This window comes from Melanostigma gelatinosum, assembly GCF_949748355.1.
Source record: "Melanostigma gelatinosum genome assembly, chromosome: 18".
Taxonomy (NCBI): domain Eukaryota; kingdom Metazoa; phylum Chordata; class Actinopteri; order Perciformes; family Zoarcidae; genus Melanostigma; species Melanostigma gelatinosum.
In genome coordinates, this window is record NC_136651.1 from 9,514,411 (window position 1) to 9,539,691 (window position 25,281).

The 25,281-nt window shown below is 47.9% G+C and overlaps 1 protein-coding gene across 1 annotated transcript in view; it reads left to right on the forward strand.

The window, feature by feature from the left end:
- LOC306792689 (neurogenic locus notch homolog protein 1-like) overlaps positions 1 to 23,328 on the forward strand; it is a 31,335-nt gene extending 8,007 nt beyond the window's left edge. The window contains 32 exon segments of the mRNA XM_079289957.1: positions 81 to 419; positions 1,454 to 1,576; positions 1,678 to 1,911; positions 2,013 to 2,113; positions 2,115 to 2,169; positions 2,275 to 2,460; positions 2,616 to 2,729; positions 3,355 to 3,468; positions 3,588 to 3,821; positions 3,917 to 4,027; positions 5,292 to 5,484; positions 5,591 to 5,736; positions 5,829 to 5,942; positions 6,533 to 6,652; positions 6,744 to 6,896; positions 6,991 to 7,219; positions 7,315 to 7,516; positions 7,618 to 7,771; positions 8,297 to 8,481; positions 8,625 to 8,757; positions 8,868 to 9,125; positions 9,232 to 9,344; positions 9,463 to 10,034; positions 10,141 to 10,581; positions 10,708 to 10,853; positions 10,959 to 11,172; positions 11,305 to 11,389; positions 11,498 to 11,660; positions 11,795 to 12,093; positions 12,205 to 12,352; positions 12,460 to 12,557; positions 20,859 to 23,328. Coding sequence (XP_079146083.1) covers positions 81 to 419; positions 1,454 to 1,576; positions 1,678 to 1,911; positions 2,013 to 2,113; positions 2,115 to 2,169; positions 2,275 to 2,460; positions 2,616 to 2,729; positions 3,355 to 3,468; positions 3,588 to 3,821; positions 3,917 to 4,027; positions 5,292 to 5,484; positions 5,591 to 5,736; positions 5,829 to 5,942; positions 6,533 to 6,652; positions 6,744 to 6,896; positions 6,991 to 7,219; positions 7,315 to 7,516; positions 7,618 to 7,771; positions 8,297 to 8,481; positions 8,625 to 8,757; positions 8,868 to 9,125; positions 9,232 to 9,344; positions 9,463 to 10,034; positions 10,141 to 10,581; positions 10,708 to 10,853; positions 10,959 to 11,172; positions 11,305 to 11,389; positions 11,498 to 11,660; positions 11,795 to 12,093; positions 12,205 to 12,352; positions 12,460 to 12,557; positions 20,859 to 22,112 — 7,031 coding nt within the window. The 3' untranslated portion in view covers positions 22,113 to 23,328.
- The last annotated feature ends 1,953 nt before the right edge of the window (positions 23,329 to 25,281 follow it).

The window sequence follows — 25,281 nt, forward strand, 5'->3', positions numbered from 1 at the left end:
TGTCTCTTCCTTTCTCATCATTTCACCAAGAAGCAAAATGACTAACGAAGCTCTTTTGTCGTTTTTTTGTTGTTTTTAAGGTAAAACCTGCCAGCTTGCCAACCCATGCGCGTCCAATCCGTGCGCCAACGGTGGCCAGTGCTCGGCCTTCGATTCCACCTACATCTGCACCTGCCCGCCAGCCTTCCACGGTCAAACCTGCAAGCAAGACGTCAACGAGTGCGCTCAGAGTCCCTCTCCGTGTCATAACGGCGGTGTGTGTGTGAACGAGGTGGGCTCATACAACTGCCGCTGTCCTCAAGAGTACACTGGCCAACACTGTGAGACACCCTACATGCCATGCAGCCCCTCGCCATGCCAGAACGGAGGCACCTGTGTGCAGAAGGGAGACACCATTTATGATTGTAGCTGCCTTCCAGGTAACACACAAAACATGCGCCGTCACATAAATAAGCTGAACAATCACTTCTTCTTTTTTTTCTGTTGACATATGTAGTTGCACAAAAGGGCAGCAACAAAACACACACTTTTGTTTTCCTATTACACGAGTTGGCTGCCTGCTGTTGTAGTAAAATCTGACTGAGTGGAATGAATAGTCTCTAGTTGTCCCCCTTCCCTCACCCCCTCCCATCTCTCTCTCTGCCAGCCTCCACTGGCAGGATGCAGTCACACAGACGTTTCCTGCTGATAGTCACCAGCAAGCCCCCACAACTTCAGGGGTGCACACATGAAGATAAACGTATAGATATACACACCCTATTCATGAGGTCACACACACACATACACACACACAGTTAACTTGTTTTTCAGTTACATACCGGTCTGCTCTTTATTGTGTTGGCACCCAAAGCCGTTGCAGTGTTGTGTAAAACTTTGGTTGATTTTGAGCAATTGTGGTTTCTGCTGTTCGAGGCAGGACTGCAGCTGTGAAGACTTCTTTCCCCACCAAACCACATCGTACGAAGCACATTTCTGTTTTCTCTGTTTTATTGCGTGACCGCGTGCTGATGGCCATTCGCACAGGGCGAGTTGTTTAGATATGCAGATGAATGAGGGATATTGTGTGCGGCTGTGTGTTAAAGTTTAACCCATGCTGCGCGTCTCTCGTGGGTGTCCGTGCTGGAATGCGGCTCGATAGCGGAGCTGCACGGGCACCTGCAGAGCTGCGGGTTGATAGTTAATCACACTATCGTGGCTGTAAAACACACACTCCAGCCTTTGATGTTGGAGGAGGACACAAGTTGCTCTGTCATCTGTAGAGCATTAAAACAATCTGCCATGATGATACAGAGAGCTTGTTTTTCTCTTAACTGCACAGTGATAACAAGAGGAAGAGTTGATCTGATTATTAACTAAAAGCAAATGTTGCTACACCGTTTTTCCTGTTTTTGTTATTCCCCACTTTTTCACATTGTGTCTTTTTTTGTTGTCTTGTTCTCTCCTTGTTCATCAGGTTTCACAGGACAGCACTGTGAGCATAACATCGATGACTGTCCAGGCCACAACTGCCAGAATGGCGGTGTGTGTGTGGATGGTGTAAACACCTACAACTGCCGGTGCCCACCTCATTACACAGGTGATTATTTGCTTTGAGAATAACCACAAGAAATCATTTATAAACTTCCCCTCACACTGTATTTAACTCCATTCTTTCCCCCATTTTTCAACTCTTTTCAGGTCAATACTGCACAGAAAATGTGGACGAGTGTGAGTTGATGCCCAACGCATGCCAGAACGGAGGAACGTGCCATGACACTCACGGCAGCTACCACTGCGTCTGCGTCAACGGGTGGACGGGCGACGACTGCAGCGAGAACATCGACGACTGTGCCAGCGCGGCATGTTACCAAGGCGCCACCTGCCACGACCGCGTAGCCTCCTTCTTCTGCGAGTGTCCTCATGGACGCACAGGTACGACTTTCCCGCGGCTGTGCACGCGGATCACAATAAAGTGATTAACGGTGGATTGATGCAGAGTTGATTCAAATCTGTTTTATTCGTGGTGCTCACAGGTTTGCTGTGCCACCTTGATGACGCCTGCATCAGCAATCCGTGTCAAAAGGGTTCCAACTGTGACACCAACCCAGTCAATGGCAAGGCGATCTGCACCTGTCCCCCCAGGTTATACTGGGTCAGCCTGCAACCTGGACATCGACGAGTGCTCCCTCGGTAAGTCACGGAGTCAACGGTTTCTTTTTTCTGGTATAGTTTAGGAGTTATTATGCATAAATTACCACATATATGTATGACAACTTGCATATTTTATTGTTGTAGGTGCCAACCCCTGTGAACACGGCGGTCGCTGCCTCAACACCAAAGGCTCTTTCCAGTGCAAGTGTCTTCAAGGATACGAAGGACCTCGTTGCGAGATGGACGTCAATGAGTGCATGTCTAATCCTTGCCATAATGATGCCACCTGCCTGGATCAGATTGGAGGGTTCCACTGCATCTGTATGCCAGGTCAGAAAGGTTTATGTTGCATGGAGAATTGTAAAAAGGGAAAGTTTAAACGCACAGATCGTTGTCATTTTGATCAAACGCTGGGACATTGACGAGGGTAAGAAAATAAAACAAGATTTGACGAATAACTCGTTTCTCCTCATGACAATTTTCAGGATACGAGGGTGTGTTCTGCCACATCAACACAGATGAGTGTGCCAGCCAACCGTGTCTCAACAATGGCAAGTGTGTCGACAAGATCAACTCCTTCCATTGCGAGTGCCCGAGAGGTGAGAACTTATCAGGGAATGTGAAAGATGATAGAGTTAATGGAGTAAAATAATTCGGTTTTTGGATCCTTCCGGCCTCTCATTTTGGTGAGACAATGGGAGCAGAGAAGAGGCTATAAAAGAGTGGATCATTAACTAATTTGTCAATGAGTAAATCACGCCATATATCACAGATTGAATAAATCTGAAAGTAAATGATTTACTCCCTCTAATAGTGCCACTGAGGTTTGTGGGCGAAGAGGACCGGATCAGGTTGCAGAAACATTAGCATATTTGGCGGGCATGAGAGTTTGTGTTGAAGCTGAGCGCCAAAATTGGGGGAGGGCGGGGATTGGTTTGTTGAGCCTCCGGTGAGCTTGAGGCCATTGTGTTGTGTTTTGAAAGAAAGATTTCACTGCACAGTAAGAGGGGGGGGGGGGGGGGGGGGGGGGTGTTGTGGAATGGTTCATAAGGACCTTCAGTGTCCTGCAGACCTACTTCAGATGCAAATTAGTTTTTTTCTGTTCTCCATTGTGGCATTATGGACACTGTAAGCCCTACCGAATATAAGAGCTAACATTTTTGCACATTTAAACACTCATCTAATAAAGAGTTTCATTCTGTATTTTGTTGAATGCATATGCAGGTTTTTCGGGGAGTCTGTGTCAGGTGGACATTGACGAGTGTGCCAGCACACCCTGCAAGAATGGAGCAAAGTGTACTGATGGTCCCAACAAGTATACCTGTGAATGTGCTGAAGGTAAAACAAACAATATTTTTCTCTGAATTAGCTTGAAGATTTCTTCCAATTGTTGAAGGTTCTCTCCAAATGAGCATTGCCATTATTCTTTTAAATACCTACTCTCTTTTCCTGTCCAGGTTACACAGGGCAGCACTGTGAGACTGACATCAACGAGTGCTACTCTGACCCCTGCCATTATGGCACCTGCAAGGACGGCGTAGCCTCCTTCACCTGCTACTGCCGCCCTGGCTACACTGGTCGCTTGTGTGAGACCAACATCAATGAGTGCCTAAGCCAGCCCTGCAAGAATGGTGGCACTTGCCAGGACAGGGAGAACACATATATTTGTGCTTGCCCCAAAGGCACAGCAGGTGAGACTTTAGACATCAACTTTCAACACATCCTTGCAGTAGAAAATGGTGCGATTTTCCTCAAATTCGCTGCTAACATTTGCCCCAATGTACAGGTTTCAACTGTGAGGTAAACCTGGACGACTGCAAGAGCAAACCCTGCGACTACGGGCGGTGCATCGACAAAATCAACGGCTACGAGTGTGCATGTGAACCCGGCTACACAGGTGAGCACTGGGCGGAGTTTACAGGTGCAGGGGGGTGATCCCCTGAGCCTTGGGAGGGGCAGGTAGGACAGGTGGCTGGCGGGTCTCCTGCGGAACAATGGTGTAGGATTGCCTGTGTGGGATGGGGTGGGGGTGGGGGTGGCGGGGTTGGAGAAAGGAACACAGTCCCCAACCTGATACACACACAAAACACACACAAAGCGCTAACTTTGTTTGCCATTTGAAAAGGCTGTGACGTTGAGCCGGGAAAGAGTCTGTAAGTTGATACTTTAAAAGGAAAAGAGCCTGGCCTTTAATCACATATCTGATGTTTAGCAGTGTGTAACTGCATGACGGATCCCATAAATATCTCAGATTGAAGTGCTTTCTCCTCACTTACTTCACTGGCACATGTCCACCTGTAATGTACTCGTATGTATAAAACTTTAGTGACAAAGCCTAGTGGAAAGCTCTTCCTCCCTTTCATGGCCCAACAGAGCCGGTTCTGACTGGTAGCGGCTGAGTGATTATGCTGGAAAGGGGGCAGGGAGGAACAAGTGTGTGTGTGCAGGCTTCTGTGCATCCCTCCTCCTCCTCTTCCTCCCCTCCATCTTTTTGTGCTGACGGGGTGAGTGTGGAGGGCAATGGCGGGACTGAGACACAGAGGGACAGAGGACTATTGTAACTGAAGATCGGGCAGTTGGGCCCTCCCCTCTTGATTGATGAAGAGCAGAGGGAGCTGGCTCGGGATCAGAAGGGGGTTTAATTGTTACTCGGCCGTGTGTGAAATGGCTCCGGCCTTCTGTCCCCTGTAAACAGCCCTTGGTGAAGTTAGTTCTCCCTGGATGGGGGGTGGTGTGTCTGAATAGGGAGAGAAGCTGCAGCCCCGCCCCCCCCCACACACACACCACCTCCTGGCAGCACCTCCCCCTCTCAGATCCAGCTGAAACCCTCCTTATGCCTATTCAACAGGGCCCCATTCAATCAATGGAGGAGAGGCAAAAGGGCCTCCAGGGGCCGCCAGGCTAGGCACACATTGGCGCTGCCACAGCATCTGCCTGTTGAATGTTTAGGGAGTCGTTAGTGTTGGTTATCTCTATTGTCCAAAAGCCACACAGAGCACCTTAGCGAGCAGCTTAAAAAGCCTCAGAGTACCACCACACCAGAGAGCAGAATGTCCAGCTGTGGTGCATTCATAACGGCCATGTATATATTTATCATTTCACATCTTTCAAAAAGTATATATGCTGCATTGTACTAAAAATCATATCTCATTGCTCTTCAGGAACAATGTGTAACATCAACATCGATGATTGCGCCATCAACCCCTGTCACAACGGGGGCACTTGCGTCGATGGCATCAACAGCTTTACCTGCATGTGTCCAGAGGGCTACAACGACGCCACTTGTTTGTCTCAGGTGGACGAGTGCGGCAGCAACCCCTGCATCCACGGCCGATGCCAGGACCTCATCAATGGGTGAGGGCACACATCCACATTTAAGATGAATGAGCAGAAAAATACAGGCACAAATATAACTCGGTGAATTGAACACCACTGACCTGGCATTTTGTTTGCATTGAAGATACAAATGTACCTGCGACTCTGGCTGGAGCGGCCCCAACTGTGACTTCAATAACAACGAGTGTGAGTCCAACCCGTGCATGAACGGGGGAACCTGCAAGGACATGACCAGCGGATACCACTGCACATGCAGAGCTGGCTTCACCGGTCAGTTATAACCCTTTTGCTCACTTACAGCATGTGTGCGCCCTGTTAGCCCATATCTAACCCAAGTGTGTTCTCTAATCCTGCCACTGTAGGACCTAACTGCCAAACGAACATCAACGAGTGTGCCTCCAACCCCTGCCTCAACCAGGGCAGCTGCATCGATGATGTGGCTGGATACAAGTGCAACTGTTTGCTGCCCTACACTGGTATGACGTCTTATTTGTCACACGTTTACCTGGGTTGTTTCATTTTGTCAGCTGTTTGCACAGGTCTGAAAATGTAAAGAAAATCTTCCGCTTTCCACTCAGAAGGCCTCAGAAGGCCAGTCCTATCTCGTGTTGTTTTAGAAAACATCGCCCAATGGCCACAAACTGGGATGTCTGTTTTTGGAATGTCTGTGTGGAAAGATCTGCCTGTCTGCTTTGCAGGGATAACAGTATATGTGTGTGTGTGTGTGTGTGTGTGTGTGTGTTTTGGAATAACACGGCTAATATAAGCCGGAGAACTGGAGCCTGCTCCAAGCCCTATTCCCACTTCCGCCACGTCCTGTTTCCTGTCTGTGATCACACAATTGCAGGAAACAGGAAGGCCCTTCCTGTTTGCCGAAGTCGTCATGGAAATGGATAAGGAAGTGGGATAGAAACTGGGATTTAGAAATTTATTTCACTGCTCGAAATTAAATCTTTTACGGGGATTTTAAAGCAAATTTTGTGACTTCAATATTAAAGTCTGAAGCAGTTGCTCCTTATCAGCAGCGCAATGCAAACACTGATGTTTTTGTTTTCTCTGCCACCAGGTGAAAACTGTGAGATCCTGCTGGCACCCTGCAGCCCCAGACCCTGTAAAAACGGTGGAGTGTGTAAGGAAGCTGAAGACTACCAGAGCTTCTCCTGTATCTGCCCTGAAGGATGGCAAGGTATATATCCATTCCTACCAGGCCATTCATCTATTCACCCACCGGACAATGCGCTTACGTTTTCTTTAACTATCTTTCTCTCCCCCTCAAGGTCAAACATGTGAGATCGACATCAACGAATGTGTGAAGAGCCCGTGCCGCAACGGTGCTGTCTGCCATAACACTATGGGTGCTTACCAGTGCAAGTGCCAGCCAGGTTACACTGGCCAGACGTGTGAGACCGACTCTGATGACTGCAAACCAAGTAAGGAACCCATTTCCACCACTGTAAGTTCTCATGTTGTCTACAATACAAAACTGGAAAATGGTTCTGTGATTTTCTCTTTTCTGTGTTTCAGATCCCTGCAGTAACGGAGGTCTGTGCCGCGATGGCATCAACACTTTCACGTGCACCTGTCTGCCCGGGTTTCGTGGCGGCAGATGTGAGCAGGACATAAACGAGTGTGAAAGTAACCCCTGTAGAAATGGCGCCAACTGCACCGATTGTGTCAACAGCTACACCTGCACCTGCCCGCCCGGCTTCAGCGGCATCAACTGTGAGGTCAACACCAACGACTGCACTGACAGGTAGCTCGCCTTTTCAAAAAGTTGTCTGTGCTTGTTTAACCTGCCCAAAGCAAGTCTTATAAGGTTTTAACATTTGTTGTCCTGTGTCTCTTCAGCTCTTGCTTCAATGGTGGCACCTGTGTGGATGGAATTAATGCATTCACCTGTCTGTGTCTACCTGGATTCACTGGCAGCTACTGCGAATATGATATCAATGAGTGTGACTCCAAACCGTGTCTCAACGGAGGATCTTGTCTTGACAGTTATGGGACATACATGTGCACCTGTCCTCATGGCTACATAGGAGTCAATTGCCAGGTAGAAATCATCTTTTGTCAAGCTAATTGTGTGTGGGTTTTACGCAGAGACCCCCGTTTATACAGTTTACGAAGTATTTTCTGTCTTTGATTCCCTGTTAGATTCTTGTGCGCTGGTGTGATTCATCCCCCTGTAAAAATGGAGGTTCATGCTGGCAGCAGGGAGCGTCTTACACCTGCCAGTGTCAGACTGGATGGACTGGTCTCTATTGTGACATCCCCAGTGTGTCTTGTGAGGTTGCAGCCAAACGGCAAGGTAAGATAACAAACATCATGTGATATGTTTTTTTTTTACATTAAATATGTTTAATTAGAATCAGGATTGTTTGGCCAAGTGTGCATGCACACGCAGGGAATTTGACTTTTTTTAATCTCTCACAATGTACTTACCGTACACAGAAATAGGATTTATTTTGATCGTGCTAGACTAGAGGATGATGTACATATTTAAAAGCCAATCAATGCATTCAAAAAATACAAAAGTATAATCTATAACTGCAGCAGTAGATATTTTTGCTATTACAGGGTTCTTGGAAGTTAATGACTTATCAAACTGTTCATCACAGTAAAAGCCTGTAGAAAGAATCTGATTTTGTGTCTGGTTGTTTTGGAGTAGAGTGTTCCGTAGCGCCCCCCAGAGGGGAGAAGCTGACACTGTTTGTGTCCAGGGTGTGAAGGGTCTGCACTGATGTTTCCTGCCCGTTTCCTGACTCGAAGGCAGGATCTACAGTCCCGTGTGTGTGGTTTGTGCGTTCTGTAACACCTTCCTCGTTGATTTCAGGGGTGGAGGTGGCTCATCTGTGCAGGAACTCAGGCCAGTGTCTGGATGCCGGAAACACGCATTACTGTCGCTGCCAGGCCGGCTACACCGGGAGTTACTGCCAGGAACAAGTGGACGAGTGCTCACCAAACCCTTGCCAGAACGGAGCCGCCTGCACTGATTATCTGGGGGGCTACAGCTGTGAGGTAGGTTGATACAGATTGGAATTAATCACATGGAAATCTGTAGATGTGATTGGTGATTATTGGTCAGTTGAGAGTAACTGTACAAAATGTGATTGTAGAAAATGACAAAAACGTTCTACAATTAATGATTTTCTCTCTCTCAGTGTGTCCCCGGCTACCACGGTGTAAACTGCTCCAAAGAGATCAACGAATGTCAGTCACAGCCCTGTCAGAATGGAGGCACATGCATCGACCTCATCAACACATACAAGTGCTCGTGTCCCAGAGGAACACAAGGTATATACCCGCATGGCACATTCAAAGTCATTCATCGGCAAAAACAATCGAATTGAGCGGGAAAAATGAGGACATGAACATTTAGTAACGAGCCATTCCGTCTGCCGTAGGTGTCCACTGTGAGATCAATTTGGATGACTGCACCCCCTCCAGCGACCCACTGACCAACGAGCCCAAGTGCTTCAATAATGGCAAGTGTGTGGACCGCATCGGAGGTTACCAGTGCGTGTGCCCAGCAGGCTACGTAGGAGAGCGCTGTGAAGGCGACGTCAACGAGTGTTTGTCAGACCCCTGTGACCCCAGAGGGTCTTACAACTGCATTCAGCTCACCAACAGCTACCGCTGCGAATGCCGTACTGGATATACAGGTACTGATGTGCATCCGGCAGCACCTAACAAGACTGCAATGTTCCTGGGTGCAGTGTTTAAATGGTGTACAAGTGGTGACGTGTACGTTTTGCTTCTGTTCTCCAGGTCAGCGCTGTGACAAAGTGTTTGATGGCTGTAAAGGAAGACCCTGCAAAAATGGAGGGACATGTGCTGTTGCCAGTAACACGCCTCATGGTTTCATCTGCAAATGTCCACCTGTGAGTACAGCTGTGTGATCCACTCAGACCACTCTCTCTTGAGAGATACTTTTACCATCCTTTTGTCCATCAAGTATATCACAGTGCTCTTAACCTCTGTCTGTTTCTGTCCCTCTAGGGCTTCACCGGCTCCTCTTGCGAGTATGATTCCCGTTCCTGCGGGAATCTGAATTGCAGGAATGGAGGTACATGTGTGTCAGGCCACCTAGGCCCACGCTGCGTGTGTCCACCAACCTTCACTGGGCCGGAGTGCCAGACGCCCACCGACAGCCTCTGCATCTCCAACCCCTGCTACAATGGCGGCACGTGCCAGATCACCCCAGACGCGCCTTTCTTCCAGTGCAGCTGCCCCAGCAATTTCAACGGCCTGCTGTGCCACATCCTGGACTATTCCTTCGTTGGAGGTTTTGGCCGGGACATCACCCCACCTCCGGAAGTGGAGGTGAGCTGCGAGATTGCTCAGTGTGACGAGTGGGCCGGGAACCATATCTGCGACTCGCTGTGCAACAACCACGCCTGCGGCTGGGATGGAGGCGACTGCTCGCTTAATTTTGATGACCCTTGGCAAAACTGCTCTGCGGCCTTGCAGTGCTGGCGCTACTTCAACGATGGGAAGTGTGATGGCCAGTGCAACAGCCCTGGGTGTCTCTATGATGGCTTCGATTGTCAGGGACAGGAAGGACAATGCAAGTAAGTGTAGAAGATTGAAATGCTTGTGTGTCGTAGAAATATTTTTTGGGATTTGTCATATAATTGTATATCAGAACAACAACCCAATGTCCTACTTTCCTTCCAGCCCGCTGTATGACCAGTACTGTAAAGACCACTACGCTGACGGTCACTGTGACCAGGGCTGCAACAACGCAGAATGCGAATGGGACGGCCTGGACTGCGCCAACAACATGCCAGAGAAGCTCGCAGACGGGCACTTAGTCCTGGTGGTCCATATTCCCCCCGAACAGCTTAAGAACGGCTCTTCGGCGTTCCTCAGAGAGATCAGCAGCGTTCTCCACACCAACGTGGTGTTTCGCCGTGACGCCAAGGGAGAACCGATGATCTTCCCTTACTATGGCAACGAACAGGACCTCGTCAAACATAACGTGCTGAAGCGCTCCGCAGATGGCTGGCCCGAGTGGGCTTCAATGCCCGCCAATGTTATGGGTCAAGTGAAGGAAAGCGTGTCCACCATGGTCAGCCCTCGCAAACGCAGAGAGCTGGATCCAGTGCAAGTCAAAGGGTAGGCACCACGGAGACGTTGCAATTTTTCACGAGTATTTTCATCTGCAGAACACATCTATCATAATTTTGTATTTTGATTACAGAAGTGTTGAATGTTAATAGTTCCACACATTTCTGCTTGTAGGTCTGTGGTGTACCTGGAGATTGACAACCGTCAGTGTTACCAGCAGTCCACTGAATGCTTCCAGAGCGCCACAGATGTAGCTGCATTCCTTGGAGCGCTGGCCACTAGCGGGAATCTCAATGTTCCCTACATTGAAGCTGTCACCAGTATGTAACTCATTAACAGCTCTTTTGTGTATATAAATTCAACATGTAATATTTAAAATGGTCACCAAGTTGAAGTAACACACCGTAACTTTGACTTCTTTCCAGGTGTGAGACCTACTCCCGACAGTTCAGAGCTCTACCCCATGTATGTAGTCTTCCTGGGCTTGGCTGCTTTGGGTTTCATCTGCCTCGGTGTTCTGGTGTCTCGTAAGAGGCGACGAGAGCACGGCCAGCTTTGGTTTCCCGAAGGTTTTAAAACGTCTGAGCCCAGCAAAAAGAAACGCAGAGAGCCGTTGGGAGAGGATTCTGTTGGATTGAGGTAAGGGGGCTTTGAAAGTGGAATATGGAAGCTGCTATGCTGTACAGTCTACCTACAGCTGAGTGTTTTCTTCGCCTTGACTGGCAGCAGTGTACTTTATCATGTAACTAACCTGCCTCCTCTTTCAAACAGGCCTATGAAAAACTCTGACATCAACCTTATGGATGACAATCAAAACGAATGGGATGATCAGGATCCAGACTGCAGGCGCTTCAGGGTAAGAGAAAAGCCTTGTCTAGTCTAAATAAACAGCGTTTTACCATTCTCAATTGTTTTCACTGTGTGCTACTCATGCTGACGTTACGATGATTGGTATGTGTTTCAGCTGGAGGAGCAGGCCATGTTGGATTTGAGCGACCGTACTGACCACAGGAAATGGACACAGCAGCATCTGGATGCAGCTGACCTGCGTATTGCGTCCATTGCTCCGACGCCTCCTCAGGGAGAAATAGAGAATGATTGCATGGATGTGAACGTCAGAGGACCAGGTGTGTACACATGTTATTGGATGATTTACAGAACATCATGAAAAAAAAAACGTAAACGATTTTTTAAATATTCCACGAACACTGTCAAAGACATTACTGGGAACTCATTATGATCTCCTCCGTTCCTCTTTCAGATGGCTTCACTCCCCTGATGATTGCGTCTTGCAGCGGTGGAGGACTGGAGACTGGTAACAGTGAAGAGGAAGAGGATCCCTCAGCAGAAATCATCTCTGACTTCATTTACCAAGGCGCCAACCTCCACAACCAGACCGACCGCACAGGCGAGACTGCCCTCCACCTGGCCGCTCGCTACGCCCGCTCTGACGCTGCGAAACGCCTCCTTGAGTCCAGCGCCGATGCCAACGTTCAGGACAACATGGGCCGCACTCCGCTTCACGCTGCTGTGGCTGCAGATGCGCAGGGAGTGTTCCAGGTAGCCTCTTCCTCCACAGGAGTCTTATATCTCTCCTGGCTTTTTGTTTTCTGAACAAGTTTGTCCAGCAGCTTAGAAGCACTTAACTAAACAAAATCTGTGTCTTTGCAGATTTTAATCCGAAACCGCGCCACCGATCTTGACGCCCGCATGCACGACGGAACGACACCGCTGATCCTGGCAGCCCGATTGGCAGTCGAGGGCATGGTGGAAGAGCTTATCAACTGCCACGCCGATGCTAACGCCACCGATGATTCTGGTAGCTAACGTTTTATCAACTCATCATCTCCACAGTCTATAAAGATCACTCCCAGTGTGCTGAGCTGTTACGATAATCAACCCTCACCATGTTTACTCTCTCTGTAGGTAAATCAGCTCTTCACTGGGCCGCGGCTGTAAACAATGTGGAGGCTGCTATGGTGCTGCTAAAGAATGGTGCCAACAAAGACATGCAAGACAACAAGGTATTTGAAATGTGACTGTGATGGTGCAATATGAGAATGTTGGGCTCTGACCATGTGGCTTAAACATGTGCTGTGGACAAAGAAAATCAGGCCTTAACTTTTTCAAGCAAAGGTCTCATCCTGATTTGTAGTTGATAAGAGCAAAGGGATTTCACACTCAGGTGTGAATTACCCCCCCCCAAATAACCATGGTAACCGCGGCAATCTCATTGGCCGAGAGCCAAGAGACCCGAGGACCCCTGTGGTTCAGCCGATGTTCTATAAAACTCTCTGCTGCCCCCACCTCAAAGCTTTCCCCCTTCGACCTCGGTTGAGTTAGGAGGCACACAACCGCTCTCTTCGCCCGGACCCCACCCCCCCCCGCTGTCCAGGCCACAGAGAGTCCAGCTTTTCCCCTTCGACCTCGGTTGAGTTAGGAAGCACGCAACCGCTCTTCACCCGGACCTTCGTCCTGGACGCATGAAGACACCTCGGCCTCTCCTCCCCCCTCCAGCACGCACGAGGCCACGAGGAAACAACGGCCCTCAAACCCTCAAACCCTGACAGGTCACGAGCCATTTCGCTGGACGAAACGACAGTGTTCCACTTTGAGTACGGCTCCACCAGCCCGCGAGACGAACCCGCATCAGCGATCCGTTCTCCGCCTTTCTTTTTATTTTGTGCACAAACCGGCACAGAGGAGCCCGACGAAGCCTCGCTCCTCTCGTGACCGAGGATTCCCGGCAAGACGCGCAGACACGTCGTCTCATCCGAAGTTAACTGTTCTCCCTGCAGCGAGTACAGACCGGACCTGCGTTTGCTCCAGAGCCACGCTAACGGACCGAAGCCGCGCCAGCTCACCGCCGCGCGACACACAGCGCCCGCTGCAAAGCCGCGCCGACCCGCAAGCCCCCCCCTGTCCCCCTTCCCGACGAGGAAAACGGACAGCTTTGCCACAAACACTTCCACGTTGCAACGAAGCATCTACAAGTAAGATTCTTGGCATTTGGGCATAGCTTAGCTTAAATTAACTTAAGTTTAATTCAGGCCATTCATTTATATGTTGATATTCCCGTGTTTTTGTGTGTTTAAGACTGTCGCGTGATATTGAGGTATTACGCAATCATTACGGCGCAGAGAAGCGCCGCTGTATTTGTGTATCAACTATGACTGTTTCTTTGGGATTAATTTCATTCATTGTCTTCCACTCCGTGTGGAAGTTCTCTTTTCATTAACTCGACTCGGTGAGTGAGCTGAGGTGCGTGGTTTATCACGGCATAAGTTACCGGCAGTTCTCAAGACGACAGCGGTATATTTATGCGTGATAGAGCCAGCCAACTCAGGCTCACTACAACGCGCACCGCGCGCAGAAGTCTGATTCATGAGCCCCCACCTTTTTTCTCTTTCCTCCTTTCACGAAACACACACACACACAGCTCCGAATTCTACCCCTGGGGAACCTCGTTCAAACGAGCGCCTCACATCACGTGCTGCCCAGGCAAACGTGAATTACGCACAGCAGCCCCATTCTGCCATTTTGTCCGGGTCCCTCGACTCCGCCATCTTTGTAGTTTCTAGCTGTAGTTCTTAAGGCCCCTCCCCTTTGGCCAGCGTCACTCGACGCCGCCATCTTTGTAGTCTTTAGCGTAGCTGTAAGACTCCTTCCTGTTCACCCACAGACCCACACACACACACATACACATACACACACAGACATACACCCTCATCCATTTTATTCATTCTTTAGTTTAGGCATATAAAATTGTATGATAATGTTTGTTGGTTGCAATATTAATTGATTTGATCATTTATTATTTTGATTCAATAAACTCTGTTATACTTTCAGGAGCAGTCGTCTGTGATTACTTGTGCATATGTATTTGATAAGACTGTATGTAGTAGCCGGTGCTCGAACTTAAAAACCTTCACTGTCACTGAATGTATAGTCATACGCAGACTATTGACATTATGAGTGACTACTAATTATGAGACTTAGTTTTATCGTTTGGTTATTGGTCCCTGTTCGCAGGGTGGTGCCCCGTTTATATTAATAATCATTAATAATTGTTACATACATCAATAATTCTATTGATGTCAAGAATTCAGTTTCTTAAATGCTGATAACCCAAACACGCTCCTTTAGATCCCAACATAATGGTGCCCCGTGTGAGGCTACGTTATTCCAGTTTTGTTACAGTATATATGCACAGTAATCCATAATTATTTTTGAATAATTAATTTTCCAAAAAAATATTTTTTTTCGAAAAATTATTTTTTTTCTTCTTTTGAATGATCCAAATTCCTGAAACTTATTTCCCAGAATAGGTAGGCTTTGATCTTCAAAATCTGGTCTTATTGTAATTAAACTTTTGATTTTAAATTTTGATTTTTAATCTTAATCTTTAATTCCCTTCTCGAAATTTTATTTCGTTTCCCTTCCAGGTTTAATGATTCGTTTCATTTCTTAAACTAACAGCCAGCTGTGTAGTAGATTTGATCGTTTATTTGTAATACCTTGCTTGTTTTCTTAAATCCCTCCAAAGAAGTTACACACAGCTGTCACAGGCCCAAAGTGCTAAACCACATTAGCATTTTCGCACCTCTGGCTGCAAAGCAGTAGTGATACCTCAGAGCAGCAACAGTAGAAACGTAAGTCACAGAGCTAGACATTTCACTGTGCGCCTGCATGAACCGTAACACTAACAGTAATTAACATCTAACAGTAGAAATCCTAAGTTACAGAACTAGACATTTCACTGAGAACCGTAAACACTAACAGTTTCCGTTCTAACACTAGGGAATTAACAACTACTGGGAGTCGTGCTCATTACAGAGAATGAGTGACGAGAAATCCCCCATTCCTGGAGCTGTAGCTCCAGAAGACACCGCATTACGAGATGCGGTGGCTGATGTCCTTGGACTCACAGCAAAGGAAAGAGAGTACTTTGCAAAATACACTGCTGTCCTATGCGACGAGCAATTAGAGCAGCTGGTGGCTTATGTAAATAACCCAGCAGGTAACAGAGAGCGCCTGATTCAGGACGTAATCGGCGAAATACTGCTCATCTATCATCAGAAAATGCAGCTGCAAGCTGCCCGAACCCGGGCACAGAGCGACGAGCAGCAACGCGAGATCTGGACACTCCGAACAGAGGTTCAGGAGTTGTCACGTGACTGTAGAGCCCTACAGTCAGAAAATAGTAGCCTGCGCAGTGACCTCAGAGAGGTCAACCTAGAACTCTCTAAAGCATCAGAGAGTGATGACAAACTGAAAGCGCTTCAAGGTGTTCCAGCAACCCCGGTAGGTACTGCTACCCCCTACCGAGCCTTTCAGCCCAGTCATTTCTTGGTCTCGGCTCCCTCATTCCCCGAGACCCGAACCACCTTGCATTTCGTGAAAGCGACATCCCCAACCAGGAGGAGAGAGGACCAACACCAGGTCCTAGACAGCCCAGGTGGCTTCAAAACCACCTCAGGCGAACGCAATCCTCCACGCAGTTCACGAGCGCGGCAAGAACTGACCCCATCCCCCTCAGGGAGGGAGGATGATAGTCGTTACCACCATCGCGAGTATGGAGACTCAGACGACTCGGACGGCCCAGGCCCCATCAACCTTGGAGGCCTGCGTACTCGACAGATTGAGTCTCTGGTGAAAGACGTAGAGCGCTTCAATCCCGATAATCGCGACTCGAGCATCGATGACTACCTAAGGGAGATCGATCGCTGCCTCCTCGACCTATTGCGCCTCTCATCGCGCGAAAAGCTAAAGCTAGTGTGGAAAACCACAGCGCGAAGCGTCCACGCTTTCGTGGAAACGCTCCAGCCGAGCATCCGCGACTGCTATTCATCCCTTTGTCACGCCCTTAGGGAGGAGTACTCCCTGTACTCTAACCCAGCTTCTGCCACCCTCTGCGCCTTTGCCATTTCCCAGGAAAGGCTAGAGTCTCCGAGAGACTACTTCAGCCGCTTGAGATCTGCGTACTTCCAAGGACGTAACGCCCCAGGTCTAGAAGAAGACCATGCCTTCAAGTCGCTATTCCTGCACAATCTCCACAACAACGTGAGATACGATGTTACGATGCACTGCAGAACGAGTAACCTCACCCTGCCAGAGATTAGGAAATATGCGCAACTTGCATGGAAGACACGCGGACGGCCGACAAATCGGTACGAAGACACCGCCATAGTCTTAGGCATCCAACAGTCGGGCGACTCCGACCTAGAGTCGGAAGACGACGAGAGGACTTGGCCTAGCGAGCCCTGGTCACCCCCGAGGAACAAACGACCCTGGCGGTCGAAAGACCAACGGAACCAGGGGGGTGAAAGACACCCTCAAGGGCAACCCATCAGGTAACGCTGACTCGCAGCCCACCTGACTCAGCCAAGTGACCTTTCCCCCTGCTGCCAAGTCGACGTGGTAGGGGGGGGGAAGAGAACTCAGCACACTTCCGGAAACGACCACTCCCATTTCGCACCTCTTTCTTCAACCTTCTTGGGCGACCTTGTTCGCAAAGGCAATGCCCGTTATGTATAAATCTATACATATTCTTCAGTCCTACTGGGGGGTCATAACACTCTTGCTCTACCCGACTCCGGGTCAGAAACGAGCCTCATGTGTTCCCCCACCTTTTCGCATACACCTCTAGGGTGCCACAACCTTAGAGGCCCTTCGAGCACCCTTTCGGGTAGCTCGTAAGATCTTTCGTCAACTAAGCCTTCTTCTCCTGCTCTGTCAGCATGAGCCACCTCCAGCTTGTTCAACGAAGCCACCGCCTTCTTTCAGCCGAGTCATCGCCCGGGCCTGTCAAGTCGCCAGTGCCGTAGGTAACTGAACTTGACCTGTGCGCCGGACCTGTCTCCATCTCTAATTAGGAGGGTGGGGGGGAGGGAGATATCACCAGCCCGCCATGACACACTCCAGAGTGAAACTGTTCGCGACGTTTCCCTGAGTGCTGGCGGTAACGTGGGATATCTGCCCTCGCCACTTGAACAGCGCGAGGGGGGGTGGGATCTCTGACAACAGAAACTTAGAGAGATGCACTTCACAGGAAGTACACTCTAATCTCGCCAGTGCCGAAACCAACCGGCAGAATGGCAGCTTACTATTGACTACTAACGTTTAACTGCATGCTTCAACTCACCCTGTAGACATGCACTAACCGCTAACACATCCAACTTCAACCAGAACAGTTGCATGACCTGACAAACCATTGTGACTGTAAACTGATGCTCCACTCTCATAGAGAACCCTTTGCATGCTTTATGGACTCTACCAGAAGTAACCAAAGAGGACATAACCTCTGCCGTAGCAGTCAGATTTAAACCAGGACCTCATCCGAGAAGGCTCAGCTGTCAACAGCTGGAGCAGCGAGAGACCAGCCTAGCTAGTCACACTAGCCGTGCTAAGAAATCTGTAAATCTGCTACCACTACTGTTATGCAACCCTCACAGGTACCTCTGGCCTATAGTCTTGGCAACGCAACTCCAATATCGATAGATTCTAAAACTTAGACACAGGACTCGCTCTAAATCTACCGATTAGAGAGAGGTAGACGCACATATCATGTACTAATAGATCCAGAAGCGACAGACTAACTGGATTCCCTCCTATTCATAACACCACGTAGCCAACCTACGACTGCTCCGCCAACGGACTCCAGTCCTGTCTAGGAGGTGAACCAGTAACCACTGTTTGCCCCTCACCTGCTTCTTGTCTTTCTATTCTTTCCTTCTCTCTCTTTTGTGTTTTGTTTTGTTTATTTGGGTTGTTACTTTCTTTGACACTGTGCCGCAATGCTAGATTATCACAACATCATAATAGCGATTGAATTATTTGGGAATAATGTTTTGCTCACCTATGATTTGAATTGTGTATGATAGTAGATGTAGGTAGAAGTAGTTAAAGTCATCTGCCCAGATGCCACCTTAGTCATCTGCCCAGATGCCAATGAATTCTGAACTTGAACACCATGAACTTGACCACTATGAACCTTGAACACTATGAACAATGAACACTGCCTGTTTTAACCACTGCTTTTGGTCTCAGGAACACTTGGACTGTCTCACCTCTTCAGGTTTCCCCACCACATGGATGCACATGCCAGCCCTTGGTTTGCTCTAAAGACCGAAGCCAACATCTCGCTCTTCAGAACAAAGGGGGGATGTTGGGCTCTGACCATGTGGCTTAAACATGTGCTGTGGACAAAGAAAATCAGGCCTTAACTTTTTCAAGCAAAGGTCTCATCCTGATTTGTAGTTGATAAGAGCAAAGGGATTTCACACTCAGGTGTGAATTACCCCCCCCCAAATAACCATGGTAACCGCGGCAATCTCATTGGCCGAGAGCCAAGAGACCCGAGGACCCCTGTGGTTCAGCCGATGTTCTATAAAACTCTCTGCTGCCCCCACCTCAAAGCTTTCCCCCTTCGACCTCGGTTGAGTTAGGAGGCACACAACCGCTCTCTTCGCCCGGACCCCACCCCCCCCCGCTGTCCAGGCCACAGAGAGTCCAGCTTTTCCCCTTCGACCTCGGTTGAGTTAGGAAGCACGCAACCGCTCTTCACCCGGACCTTCGTCCTGGACGCATGAAGACACCTCGGCCTCTCCTCCCCCCTCCAGCACGCACGAGGCCACGAGGAAACAACGGCCCTCAAACCCTCAAACCCTGACAGGTCACGAGCCATTTCGCTGGACGAAACGACAGTGTTCCACTTTGAGTACGGCTCCACCAGCCCGCGAGACGAACCCGCATCAGCGATCCGTTCTCCGCCTTTCTTTTTATTTTGTGCACAAACCGGCACAGAGGAGCCCGACGAAGCCTCGCTCCTCTCGTGACCGAGGATTCCCGGCAAGACGCGCAGACACGTCGTCTCATCCGAAGTTAACTGTTCTCCCTGCAGCGAGTACAGACCGGACCTGCGTTTGCTCCAGAGCCACGCTAACGGACCGAAGCCGCGCCAGCTCACCGCCGCGCGACACACAGCGCCCGCTGCAAAGCCGCGCCGACCCGCAAGCCCCCCCCTGTCCCCCTTCCCGACGAGGAAAACGGACAGCTTTGCCACAAACACTTCCACGTTGCAACGAAGCATCTACAAGTAAGATTCTTGGCATTTGGGCATAGCTTAGCTTAAATTAACTTAAGTTTAATTCAGGCCATTCATTTATATGTTGATATTCCCGTGTTTTTGTGTGTTTAAGACTGTCGCGTGATATTGAGGTATTACGCAATCATTACGGCGCAGAGAAGCGCCGCTGTATTTGTGTATCAACTATGACTGTTTCTTTGGGATTAATTTCATTCATTGTCTTCCACTCCGTGTGGAAGTTCTCTTTTCATTAACTCGACTCGGTGAGTGAGCTGAGGTGCGTGGTTTATCACGGCATAAGTTACCGGCAGTTCTCAAGACGACAGCGGTATATTTATGCGTGATAGAGCCAGCCAACTCAGGCTCACTACAACGCGCACCGCGCGCAGAAGTCTGATTCATGAGCCCCCACCTTTTTTCTCTTTCCTCCTTTCACGAAACACACACACACACAGCTCCGAATTCTACCCCTGGGGAACCTCGTTCAAACGAGCGCCTCACATCACGTGCTGCCCAGGCAAACGTGAATTACGCACAGCAGCCCCATTCTGCCATTTTGTCCGGGTCCCTCGACTCCGCCATCTTTGTAGTTTCTAGCTGTAGTTCTTAAGGCCCCTCCCCTTTGGCCAGCGTCACTCGACGCCGCCATCTTTGTAGTCTTTAGCGTAGCTGTAAGACTCCTTCCTGTTCACCCACAGACCCACACACACACACATACACATACACACACAGACATACACCCTCATCCATTTTATTCATTCTTTAGTTTAGGCATATAAAATTGTATGATAATGTTTGTTGGTTGCAATATTAATTGATTTGATCATTTATTATTTTGATTCAATAAACTCTGTTATACTTTCAGGAGCAGTCGTCTGTGATTACTTGTGCATATGTATTTGATAAGACTGTATGTAGTAGCCGGTGCTCGAACTTAAAAACCTTCACTGTCACTGAATGTATAGTCATACGCAGACTATTGACATTATGAGTGACTACTAATTATGAGACTTAGTTTTATCGTTTGGTTATTGGTCCCTGTTCGCAGGGTGGTGCCCCGTTTATATTAATAATCATTAATAATTGTTACATACATCAATAATTCTATTGATGTCAAGAATTCAGTTTCTTAAATGCTGATAACCCAAACACGCTCCTTTAGATCCCAACAAGAAGTATTGGCACAGTTACAATGACAGTAGTGTATTAAGTGGGGTTTTTTTCTCTCGCTTTTTAGGAGGAGACACCAATCTTCCTTGCAGCCCGCGAAGGAAGCTTCGAGACAGCCAAGGTTCTTCTGGAACACTTTGCCAATCGCGAGATCACCGACCATCTCGACCAGCTGCCCAGAGACATCGCCCAGGAACGCATGCACCATGACATCGCCCGCCTTCTGGATGAGTACAACGTGGTTAGGAGTCCCGGGCTTCACAGCGGCCCCCTAAGCACCTCCAGCCTCTCGCCGCCGCTCTGCTCCCCCAATGACTACCTTAGCAACCTCAAGCCCACGCTGTCCGTCAAGAAGGTTCGCAAACTCAGCGCCGGCGGCAAAGGAGGGAAGGACGGGGGCAAAGATAATAGAATGAAGAAGAAAAAGTCCCTGGATGGAAAGGGTAACTTGCTAGACACGTCAGCTGTCCTCTCCCCGGTTGATTCCCTCGAGTCACCGCATGGCTACCTGTCCGATGTGGCCTCTCCTCCCATGACATCCCCCTTCCAGCAGTCCCCACCTATGTCACTAAATCACCTACAAGGCAATGGAGACCATATGGGCCAGATGAGCATGGGTAAGGATATGGGCCGTATGTCTTTTGACCCTAACCCTCCCCGTCTCTCCCACATGCCTGTGTCCAGCCCCGGCAGTCAGGGCACAACATCCATAGGTGGCAGCAGAGGAGGCCAGTGTGACTGGATCTCCAGGATGCACCCAGGTGTAGGCCAGCAAGGAGGCTTCACCCAGGCGCCACCCATATCCCACAACATGATGGGTGCTCTGCATGGCGTCAGCACTGCCACCCTGTCTCAGATCATGGGCTACCAGAATTTGCAGACCAGCCACCTCGGCTCGTCCGCACACATGATGCAGCAGGCTCATTCGCGGCAGCTCCAGCACCAAAACTCTAACTCCACCACAGCTGGCCAATCCCTCAGCCAGAGCTTCCCAAACGTCGAGCTGAACGGCTCAGACATGCAGCAGAACAACGGCCGCTCCATGCCCATCCACACCGTCATGCCACAGGAGACGCAGATCCTCGGCAACCAGTTCCTCACCCCTCCCTCCCAGCATAGCTATTCTGGCCCCATGGACAACACACCTAACCACCACCTACAGGTACCCGACCACCCATTTCTAACTCCCTCCCCCGGCTCCCCCGACCAATGGTCCAGCTCGTCCCCACATTCCAACATGTCCGATTGGTCGGAAGGCATCTCAAGCCCGCCTACAAGCATCCATTCGCAGATGAATCTGATCCCAGACCAGTTTAAGTAGAGACTTGTAACATGGAAAGAACACTTTAGTGGGAAAAAGAATACATACAAAGAAAGTCCAGAGAGGAAGAGAGTGACAAACCTGTCTCAAGACTGAAGATGCTCCTTTTCGATTATCAGTTTTGATGCTGACGATAAGAACAATTTTAGTTATTTGTATTTATTCATGTACTTTTTCTTTTTTTTTACCTGAAATATAAAGAAGATGCTTTTATATTTATGCTTTTTTATTTTTTTGTTCTGTTACGTATGAGAAGATTAGAAACTGTTTAAAAGGAGTGTATATCAGAAAGAAGACTCCTAGATGTGTACACTGGCTATTTATTTGTGTCTCGTGTTGCTGTATTCACTGGATTTATTTTAATTATTTTGGTCTTCACAAATTTTTATTTTTCGGGATTTGCATTGCTTTATGTTTGTACATATTTCGTTTTCAACTTTTATAGATTATTTTAAAAATGTTCAGTATTAATTAATTATATTTGAACCTCTTTTGTCCTTTTAAATGACACAGGTTTTGTTACTGAACTACATTTCACAAAGTCTTATCACTGAGTCTGTTAGATGATGATCAAATATATATATAAAGTCACACCTTTCATGATGTTGCTTCCTACACTGTGCCTTAGTGATAAAGAGAGTAACTGACTGAAGGAAACAGAGACCTTAAAGCACAGAACACATATCCCTTATGAGTTGAGAGATGCTTCTCAAAATGCATCTTAATCAACGTGAGCCTGTTTTTTCATTGAATAATGGTCTCGGCTGGTACTGAGCGACTGATTTGTGATACTTTATGAAGCAAGGACTGTTTCTTGTTTTCATATTCTATCCCAAATCAGCGATTATGGTTACTAGGTTTAACCTGTTAAGTGTTAAATTGCAGACCTGTTGTAGAAACGTTGAAATGTTACATTCGCCACAGTTGAAATAGTTCCAGTGTGAATTTGTTTTTTCCGAAGAAAATCAACGTATTTTTCTGAGATTTCTTTTCAAAGAAATGTCTTCGAGGTGGAGAACATTGTTTGTGAAAGAAATGGGGACCTTTGTTTGTGTGGTAAACGACGTCACCTGCACTTTGTGTGGTTCAAGGTGTCGAAATGTCATGTTTTATAAACTAATTCAGAGATAAAAGATGTTTTTAAAGAAAAGATGTAATGTTCATGCAAAGTTGTAGTTTGCAAAGAAGTATTTCCTGATTCAAATGTTTTGTAAAAATGGTCTTGATTCAATAAAATCTGCTGTCAAGCTTTAAGAAATGGTTTCCTTTCTTCTAATTTTCTTTTTTCTAATTTTCTTTTTTCTGAAATATGATGTTGCTGACGTTGTAGCCGCCTCATATGTAGTTCATCAAAGTGAATGGAACGCTTTTTACATTCATATGAAAAGTCAACTCACTCTATCGCCACAGACGTTGGTCTGCGAGGCCCTCCGGTGGTGACAGCCTGATAGTGAGGACAACGTCGCTGCTGTTGCTAAAAATCATTCCAGTTCATTTCGGCTGAGCTACTGTGCATTTCATATCTGTCTGCTTAGCTGGTTGCATTGTTATCTGAAGATTAAAGCCACTGACTATGTGGGAACTTGCAATGTTTTCAGCTGAAATTGAAATTTACAATGTCTGGAATCGGGGGCTTTTGGTGATGGTGGAGATAAGTGTTGTGTTCAGTTGACCGCTGTCCATGGTGCTGACCAGACAACCCAAGTATTTAGCATTATGGTAGATACTGTGTATGTGAAAGTGGTGGTGTGTATATATGTGTGAACTGTGATCTATCAATACAATGCTGATGTGAAAAGAAATGGTCATTTTACGAGTCATCTACTCAGCCTATATATGTAGGAATTGTCTAACAAGCTGAATATATTCGTCAAGCACTTTTTTAAGTTTTTAGGTATTTTTTCTTGTATTCATCTTATCGGTTACTGTTGCTTACCATACCTCCTACTGTACATGTTTTACACAGATGCAGTGCCTGTATTTTGGGGCGAAAATGTTGGGGGGGGGGGGGGGGGGAAGAGGAAAGCTTTTCCTTTGAAAAATATCATTAAGTTAAACAGACGTAGAAATAAACAAATTCAATTTGAGTATACATTGCCATGATTTGAGTTTGAGTTAATTATGATTGAATTAATTAGTTCTTTCATCTTGAATCAATGCATTCATATGAACATTTACTTCTTTCTGTCGAATTGTCTTCTTTGTTAATTTAATACTAAACACTTTTTGGGCTCCATGTCCTTCATGGACATACTTTATGGTGCAAGTACAATACTCTCGGACAGTATTGCAGTATCACCAGTAGTGTGTCACACACAGGCAGTCAGTCAATACCACACCAGTGCTCTCTGTCCCAGCACAGACACACAGCGCCCCCTGTAGGTGAACAGGTGCGAAGAGGATAACAGTCATAGAGACAGGCTCCTACAACACCGTTAGATCCGCCAGTCCTCCCTCAGAAGCGATGACAGCCTTAATATGAAACAGCCGGCTATCGGACATTAGTAATTTCCTCGAAAACAGACTCCCGGATGTTTGCCAAACTGATTTTTTTATTATTGGATTAACGACCATCAGCCGCCATCCGCAGCTTTATCCTGAGAGGCCGGAGATTTGTGTCTCTCTGCAGGGTCCTCTCGTTATTTCACCGCTAGCTGAAGCCAGGCCAGCATGTCGGCGTTTTAACAACCACCTCTCAAACACAAAGCTGCCGAGAGCAAACCCAATGCGCTCTTAAAGGTGGGTCTTTTGTTGTGTTTGTCTGCACATATGTCTCAGTGTGTGTGTGTGTGTGTGTGTATGTGTGTGCGCAGTTTAGCTATATAGCTAACCTAGCTTTTAACTTAATGGTGCTAGGTTTGGTGTTAGGTCATTCACTGGTCACCCTTTTAGTCCAGCCTCGACAGGACCGAGGTAGAAAAACACAGCTGCCGTCGAAAGATGCTATTGTTGTCTTTAATATCGGGTAGATAAACACAAAGCATTTCTAATTTATGTCCAAAAGTGATGCTTTTATTACACTCCAACCTGACACAGCTGGAGCAAGGTGCAGAGAAATGGTGTTCCCCCCCCCCCCCCCCCCCCCCCCTGGCATTTAAAAACACATATGCTCGTGGCATAGGACTCGTGGTACCACTACCTTAAACAATGAGAGTCTATGTAGTATTTC